This window comes from Scardinius erythrophthalmus (genome assembly GCF_964197995.2).
Source record: "Scardinius erythrophthalmus genome assembly, chromosome: 3".
Classification (NCBI taxonomy): Eukaryota; Metazoa; Chordata; class Actinopteri; order Cypriniformes; family Leuciscidae; genus Scardinius; species Scardinius erythrophthalmus.
Genome location: NC_138223.1, coordinates 25864671 through 25873749, shown reverse-complemented (window position 1 = coordinate 25873749; position 9079 = coordinate 25864671). Strand labels below are relative to the sequence as shown.

At 38.4% G+C, this 9079-nt stretch overlaps 1 protein-coding gene across 1 annotated transcript in view; it reads left to right on the top strand.

Annotated features, from left to right (window-relative positions):
• Positions 1-292: 292 nt before the first annotated feature.
• nt5c2b (5'-nucleotidase, cytosolic IIb) overlaps positions 293-9079 on the top strand; it is a 37438-nt gene continuing 28651 nt past the window's right edge. The window contains exons 1-3 of the mRNA XM_081361725.1: positions 293-523; positions 2461-2584; positions 6678-6751. Of these exons, the coding sequence (XP_081217851.1) occupies positions 2481-2584; positions 6678-6751 (178 nt within the window). The 5' untranslated portion in view covers positions 293-523; positions 2461-2480. The remainder of the gene's footprint in view (positions 524-2460; positions 2585-6677; positions 6752-9079) is intronic.

Here is a 9079-nt window from a genome sequence, read left to right as displayed (position 1 = left end):
GTAATCAATTTTTATTTATTTAGTCAGTTCAATCTTTCTTATTGTTGTTGTTTATATTTTTACACAGACCCCCAGCACTCCCTTTTGTGGCCTCCTTTTGAAAGCACCTAAATATGTTTACTAGATTTAGTTAGCTCATTTAAACTATTGCGTTGCACCTTAAAGTATTACCGTAAGCAATCAGGTAAACAATGATCTGCCAGTAGACCAACCATCTTCAAGAGTCTGCTGTCCCGCCTTCGCATTTCGCCGTCTCTGATGTGTTGACAGGTTTCGCTCCTCCTCCTCTTCTGGATGTAGCACAGCGCAAGCACCGCCTCGTCCTGCCCCTCAACAACTGCTTACAACACGGTTATGAAAAGACGAGCTTTTGATTCACATTAGCAGTAAGACTCGCAGCTTCACTAACGTTAGTTTGAGTAGCTACTGCAGCGATTTCGGTCTTATTTATAGGTTATTTCCTGAAGCGATCGCGGTTTACAGCGCTGCCGGTGCACTTGAGCTTTTTGTGCATTGACGGAAGGTGAGTGAGCGGATCGGGTTGAACTTACAGTTGTTGTTAATGTCAACGGTCTGTTTGTAGGCTTTGTGCGAATGTCTATTCGCTACTGTTAAAAAGATCGGTGATGTTTGATGCTCTGCGCGAAGCTCAAAATGATGTTTAGCAGTGCGCTGTGTGCTTCAGTCAGCGTTTGACGAACTCCAGTCAAAATATGTTTTACCACAGCGTAAATAAACAAGATACCAGACGCGATACCGAATGTTATGAATGCTCAACGTTGATACATCCTTTACACATCAATACTGGTTGATTGTCAAGCTCTATTTCAGCCATTTTCGTGGGGGATTCTATAGCTGCTTGGCCTTAGCCAGCCCATATAACGTCCTCGGGGGCTTTGTCCTTGTTTTTAGCTGCTGAATGTAACTTTTTGTGGTTATGATTGTGCAAAAAAGCATCTAAATTGGGTAAGCAACAAATTGGTTCAGGTTAGTTGCTTAAATGAGTACGTTTTCATCTCCAGTGTTTTACTGCTGCTGTAAGATTTAAGAAGACTGAATGACTTGGCATAACATTTCGAAACACAATCTGGGTCAAACTATTAGAGTTTTGGGAATACCTAAACTGCACTATTTGTGAAAAAGAGTTTCATATTGCGAAATAGAGAGCTACTCGCTGCAAGGTTACCAAAACCCATCAACCTCCAACTTCTCCCATGACAGCTGAACTTCCTGCCAATATAAACAACTTGCAGAAAAAAAGGGCTTTCTTTTTTGTGTGTGTCTATTTGGTGTTCAAGGACAAAAAGCTCTCAAAAAAAGAAGAAAAACCTTCTTTCTTTTTCTGGTTTTCCCAAATATTCTTATGCAAATCTGTCTGATAGACCACACAAAGGTAGCCTACGTTTTTGCTTAATAAATGTAAGAGTTTTAACCTAGGATGGAGGACTTTTTTTCTGTTGTATAGGACATGGAGCATGTCTAAATATTTAAAAAAGAGAAGGAATGATAAAATGCATTTCTAAAAAGCAAGCTGTCCTATTACATCTGAGAAAAAACATGTCAGCACCGCCTGGAGTTCTTTTCAAACCCTACTGTCTCAATGACATCCCCTTTTCCCTCAACATTAGGATCATAATATAGATGGCTGGTGGGAAAATCTCCTTCCTTTGCCCTTAAGGTCTCCAGCTTGTTTGTGCACGTCAGCCTTTGTGAAGGCCACTGGCCCCAGTTTGCTGACTCAAGCTTCTATGCTGCGTGTCATTCATCTTGCTTCAATAGTTTGGATGGTGCTTAATTTTCTTTTCTGAAGTGTAATTTAACGTCTTTCAAGAGAAAGAGGGTAGAACATATTAGGTTGTCTGTGTTCTGCTTGCTTGCTTGCATTTTGCTCGCATACTTAAACTGTTTCCATAACAAAAATGAAGTATTTTAGACACATATTGTCAAACTAATTAGGAAGACACTTCTTTACCAGAAGTTGTGAAAATATAATACAAGACGTAGGCTACTACCTGTCAAGCAGTAAACAAAAAAATCGATTTCACAATGACTTTTGCTGTTTATTTAATTATTATTATTATTATTTTTTTTTTACAGTATGTGAGAAACAGTCAGACAAAGCATTTCAAGGTTTAACACTTTCTATTTAAATTCCTCAGATAATTAAATCAGTCAGCTGTTATTATTCTTGTCTTTCTTGATTCTGATGCAATTAGATTAGAAGTTGACACATAAGCGGGCCCAGAAGTTGTGTATTGGCTTGCTTAATAGGTGATAGAATCTCCAGATAATAACTAATCCAATCAAAGAAATCAAGTGCATTCATTCTTTAATGGAATCTTTTGGTGCCTAAGATAGATAAGAACAGAGAATCACTTCAAATGCATTGCTTGAGCTTTTTCTTTTTCTTTATTTTTTTTTTCTTTAAGTATTTAATAGGTCTTTTAAATCTCTTTACAGACTCAGAACTGACAATTTTAATGATGACGACATCATGGAGTGATCGACTTCAGGACTATGCAGACCTTCCGGCAAACATGGATGGCCTGGCAATGAAGAAATACAGGAGAGAGGCCTACCATAGGTATGAAAGAAGAACAGACTGACTGTATTGTATAATGACTAAGGCGCTAGGCTTCCTTTTGAAGGAAATAGCATTTTGAATATTTACACAGATTTCACTTTAATTCTTTCTATTTAGAGAGTTAGAAGAGCCCATTGAGTCTCAGAGTGTATAATAGTTATATTTGTAAACTGAGCATTCCATTAGCACATATGATTTGTGTGCTGCTTTAAGAATGTAAGCAACTCTTTCAAGAAAGGTTACTAGTATTTAGACAGCAGCTCCACTGGTAATTTGGGATATTCAGCTAAAATAAGAAAAAAGCTACCTAATTATAGGCCAAACCCTGCATCTATATTTCAAACTACATACTGGAAATGGGCATGGTGGCACACGTGACTGAGAAACATCCCATGCAGTGGAGTTATGCAATCTTCAATATATAAAAGGTGGGTCATTCGGTTCTTTGCAAAAAACTGCCTCTTTATTACATGACGTCACACTTGTGGCATTAATCCAACCAAAGGTCATGCCTGTAAGTGTAGTTTACTCTTCCTACTTAACATGAACTTTGACTTTATATTTCTCCGTAGTGAAGCCAAAAGTTCACCGTCTTTTTCCATTATCCAGATAAGTGGGTTGAGATAAGGAAAAGTAAATGTGAGTGTCAAGGCAAGGATTCCACTGTCTGTACAGTCTATTTGAGGTCCAAAGGCAGTGGTGTTATCTGGTGTGTGTGTGATGTGCAGTGAAACATTTGTCAACTCTCTGAAACTTAGTGGTGGAGCTGTTGAATATACAAAATAGAAACAAGATTATAGTCCATGTATATTGTAGAATGACTAAATCTGTGACCCTTAGTACAGTTAAAGTATTTTAAGGTAACTCAGTTCATGAAGCGACCATCTTTGTAACACTCCCAGGCTATTTATATAGGTAATAGGCATACAATAACCTGAAAACCATCCAGGGGCGGATTAAGTTCTACACAGGCCTCTAGGCTCAGGGATTTTCTCAGTGATGCCCCAAAATGTCAGCAACCATTCTAAAATCATATATATTATTTGATATTTGATCACCAAAATGACATATTTAAACATTTTTTCCAACCTATTTAAAAGTTTTTCGCGGATCCATGAATGTGCAAATTAGCCCCGTCTCCACTCACTCATACAGGCTCTCTACAAGTCGATGTATCAGAATGATAATGCGTTTTATGTATCGTTCTCCACAACGTTGGACACTACAGTAATTAATATGATTAGCCTTTTGCTTGACTAAGTTGTTAAACAGCTAATATAATGTGTCGCTATTGTTACACAAACCATGTTCCCGTTTGCCATCTCATAGTCAGACCGCTGCCTTCTAAAAAGCAGCATCCTTAGAAACACTTTGAACAACTCTGCTCAGTTACTGGGATTTTCACGCACAACCATTTCTAGGGTTCACAAAGAATGGTGTGAAAAGGGAAAAACATCCAGTATGCGGCAGTCCTGTGGGCGAAAATGCCTTGTTGATGCTAGAGGTCAGAGGAGAATGGGCCGACTGATTCAAGCTGATAGAAGAGCAACTTTGACTGAAATAACCACTCGTTACAACCGAGGTATGCAGCAAAGCATTTGTGAAGCCACAACACGCACAACCTTGAGGCGGATGGGCTACAACAGCAGAAGACCCCACCGGGTACCACTCATCTCCACTACAAATAGGAAAAAGAGGCTACAATTTGCACGAGCTCACCAAAATTGGACAGTTGAAGACTGGAAAAATGTTGCCTGGTCTGATGAGTCTCGATTTCTGTTGAGACATTCAGATGGTAGAGTCAGAATTTGGCGTAAACAGAATGAGAACATGGATCCATCATGCCTTGTTACCACTGTGCAGGCTGGTGGTGGTGTAATGGTGTGGGGGATGTTTTCTTGGCACACTTTAGGCCCCTTAGTGCCAATTGGGCATCGTTTAAATGCCACAGCCTACCTGAACATTGTTTCTGACCATGTCCATCCCTTTATGACCACCATGTACCCATCCTCTGATGGCTACTTCCAGCAGGATAATGCACCATGTCACAAAGCTCGAATCATTTCAAATTGGTTTCTTGAACATGACAGTGAGTTCACTGTACTAAAATGGCCCCCACAGTCACCAGATCTTAACCCAATAGAGCATCTTTGGGATGTGGTGGAACGGGAGCTTCGTGCCCTGGATGTGCATCCCACAAATCTCCATCAACTGCAAGATGCTATCCTATCAATATGGGCCAACTTTTCTAAAGACTGCTTTCAGCACCTTGTTGAATCAATGCCACGTAGAATTAAGGCAGTTCTGAAGGTGAAAGGGGGTCAAACACAGTATTAGTATGGTGTTCCTAATAATCCTTTAGGTGAGTGTAGTTCATCATAACATCGTAATACACATCATACACACAATTCACCCTCTAAATTGCTAAATGTACCCGATTTTTCATATCAACAGAAAAACACACCGGGATAACTTGGCTTCTCTTGAGACTCCCCTTCTTCAGAGCATAGTAATGATATGATAAAGCCCACCCACATGTTGACGTGATTGCTTACAAGGTAGTTAAGTTAACATAACATGAACACTGCAGTTTTGAGGAGAAAACAGTCAGCAATGGTGTTGACTTATGAATTTGCATATGGTTTGTCTTAAAGCATATTAAAAACACCACATATAAACAACATTAAAAACTTCATTTTTATCACAGGGGGTCTTTTAAAGCTTTAATTTTCACATGCAAGTTCGTGAGTAAACAAACTAAAAAAGGCGGGACTTCCCACCCAGTTTACAGGTGCTATATTTTTTCCATTCATTTCTATACTAGTGATCCGCCTCCTCCCCATTATAATGTCTCTGGTACAGTATAGGTAGCCTATTACAGAAAAGGGCAACAATGAGGATCCATTTGAGATACAAGAGTAATCTGTTTACCAGCTGTCTCTAACTAGTGATGCACACTCTGTTGTCTGAGCCGCTGCGCCTGCCTGGTTCTTCGTGCTGTTGTTGATTGTTCTAGATGTCTTTCAAGGGAAGCAAACAACCCCTAACTCAACAACTGGCACAACAACAGAGAATGCTATAGAACTGGCACAATCATTTTTGCAACAAGTCAGAAATTCAATGACAAGAAAGCAGAGAGAGGGGGCTATTGTTTGAACTGTGGGGGTAACAGGGTGAACAGGGAAATGGGCTTGACAGACCAGATAGAGCAGTGACATCCACTCAGAATGCAGCGCACAGTTTCTACCTGGAAAAGTGAATCATGGGATGTAGTCCAATGTTATGCCACCACAAGGTAGGTTTGATAAATAAAAATTGGTAGTGATAATTCTCTTTTTTTCTGTAGAATTTCTCTCTTTTCTTTTGTACATTTTTATCGGGTTGAAAATTTGTTAAGCGTTAAGTCTCTAATGATATTTTCTTTTTTGTAGTGAAAATATTGTAAACATATTCAGCTGCTGTGTGACAATTTTGAATTTGTTATTTCATATCATTGAAATTGCTTCCGGATGCAATATAAACTTTAACACTTTTGTAAAATTATGGATGCAATGGCAGTGCATACACAAATATCTGTCTGTTGTTTTCTGTGATTTATCTCTGTCAGTATCAGATTATATGCATGCACAGAGAGTGATTCAGAATTTCCTTTGTGTTCATATCTTGGCATTAAATATCATGACTTATGGACTAAAGCATAGAGTTGTCAGTTTGCACTTGCATATTGTTGTCCTTCTATTAGTTTAACTGCTTCTATTGTTCTCATTTGTAAGTCGCTTTGGATAAAAGCGTCTGCTAAATGAATAAATGTACATTTATTTTATTTTTATTTTATTTTATTATGAAATGATTTAGCATCTGTCTGGAGTTTGTCTTAGTCCTGCAGAGATTGATTGATTGATTGATATAAATCCTTCACTTCAAGAATGTTTGAATAAGGTCCTTAGGTGCTAAATCGTTTGTTTTATAGACCTGAATTCCTACGAAATTCTGGAAAGTCACAGTCTTGTTTTTAAACTTTTTAAATTGGTTCCTAATCCTTGCAGAATATTGCAACCAAACATACCTCTGACTGTCTCCCCTTCTTCCCCAGAGTGTTTGTGAACAGAAGTCTGGCCATGGAAAAGATTAAATGCTTTGGCTTTGACATGGACTACACTTTAGCAGGTGAGGTGTTTCCAACTTTAATTGATGATCACACATAATTGTTTACAGTCAAACGTCTATTTTGATAGATCCGTCCCTATGTTTATGTCCCTCAAATGGATCCAGTAACACTCTTGCTTAGAATCTCAGGGTAAACATACAGTAGGATTCTTGGGTATATTTAGCTACCCCTCGTCTGGTTTTGGAATCTGGAAAACTGAGGTGATGTCTCTTATACACAAAGGGCCAGATTTACTAACAGCTTGCGCCAGCGCAAACCCTCTTTTGGCGTTAAAAAACTACTGTCAGAATTTACTAAAGACACGCAGCGGAAATTAGCGTTGAAAAGGCGTGGACACAGTTGTTTTTGCGGCTGACCTTATTGCATATGCATTTGTTGGAGTTTCCCTTTCAGACGAAAACTTTATGGGAGAAGAGTATTTAAATGAATCATACAAGGTGATTTACTATTATCAATAGTTTGTGCTAGTCAATTTACTGGTATTTGCACCATTATTTACCGCCCAAAAAAAAGGATGTCTTAAACCAGATGCTAATTTGCGCTGCTCTTGGTAATTACGACGGTAATTATGGAAATGATCCAGCTGTGTTCTTTAATTTGTGCGTCGTCAGTAGATCAAATGCAGAACTGTCCAGTCCCATCTGCACTTTTTTGGAATTGCTCTCATACTAATTTGCCCTGTTTTGTAAATCTGGCTTAAAGTGTTCTATTTTATGTGATCTGGACCATAGTTTGTCTTGTTGGCTAGGGGCTTAGTTTGTTTAAATGACTATCAACATAAACAAGCCAATTATTTACAGCTTAATATATTTGTGTCAGTTAGGTGATCCAAGAACCAGAAATAAGAGAGGGTTTGTTTTTTATGGTGCAGCAGTTTAACATGGATCAGATGCATTGGGTTTCCGAAATCCCTTTGCTATCTGTTATTGGTCCCAGGGACTCAGCTGCTGGTGGCGGATAAAGTCCTCACTAAATCCGGGCTGTGGGCCATGAGAGAGCAGATCAGTTCTTTGACAGTTAGAATTGATGGCTCTTAAGAGGTGGATAGCGTGTATCGTAGCCAACCGGCTAATGTGCCCTGAGCTGAAGGCTTCTCAGCTGTTGACATCCTCCACATTACAGCTGGCTGTAACCAAGTGCAAATGTTTACAAGTTCAAACCCTATGTTGTTTCTTATCCTCTGATCAGGTTGCAACCACAGTTCAGAGGTCCTCAAAAATCAATATCAGTCATTAACAGCAAATTCTTTGGCAAACATAACATACTGTTGTCTTACAATCTTGAGATGAGCTTTTTAGCCATCTAACTTTTAACACATCACTCTTGATAGTTAACCAAAAAATTTGCAAAAATGAAATCGTTTACTCACCCTGATGTCGTTCAAAACCTATATGACTTGATTTATTCTGCTAACACAAAAGATGATATTTAAAAGAATGTTTTAACTGTTTTTGTCCATACAATGAAAGTTATTGCATAAACAACAATGGGCCGCATTGACTTTATTTAAAAACATGACATTTGAAAAACAAGAAATACATATTTTGAAAAAATGTCTCAGTGTTAAACAAAATAATGAAAGTCATACAGGTTTGGAACATAATTAATGATGACATAATTGTCAACTATCGCTTTAAAATTCTTTAATTACCAGTCTATCTTTTATTTATACCATTAAAATATTATACTCTCTCAAGAAAAAAAAAACACCTTTCACTCTTGGTGGAGACGAATTTTCTTTTGACATTACAATGGAATATTAATAGATGTTAGTATTCGTTGTTGATCTCAAATCCAGGCTACAAAGAAGCATTGTACCAAACCATACAGGGTTTTAGGACCACTTTCCAACACAATGCTAGATCCAAGCCCTGTTTAATATTTCCTGTCGCTTATTGAGTCCATTGCCCAACTAAATCCCCTTTGTGATTGGGAACAGCTTGCAAGATAATACCCTGCACGTGCACAGACCTGTGGAACAAACTCTCCATCTAAGCTTGGTGTTGACAGCTCTTCAACCTGGCAGTCCATTAAATCACAGAGGAAGCCCATCACCTCTGCATTCTTTGTATAGACTAAAGTCTTTTTCACAGGACAGAGAAATAAAACCCTGTTTAAATAGCAGAGAAACATTTACTTCAGAACTTAGATTTTTTTTATTAATTTAGTATATGAAAGACACATTCAGTACAGTCTATATGCTGTTGTTTAAGAACCTGACAGCAGTCCAAAGTCAACCAGAGGCTTAATGCAGCCAGAACGTGTTAATGAGGGAGAGCTTGATGGACGGACTGAAAGGTTGGGGGAGTTTGTTTATCCTGTACAAC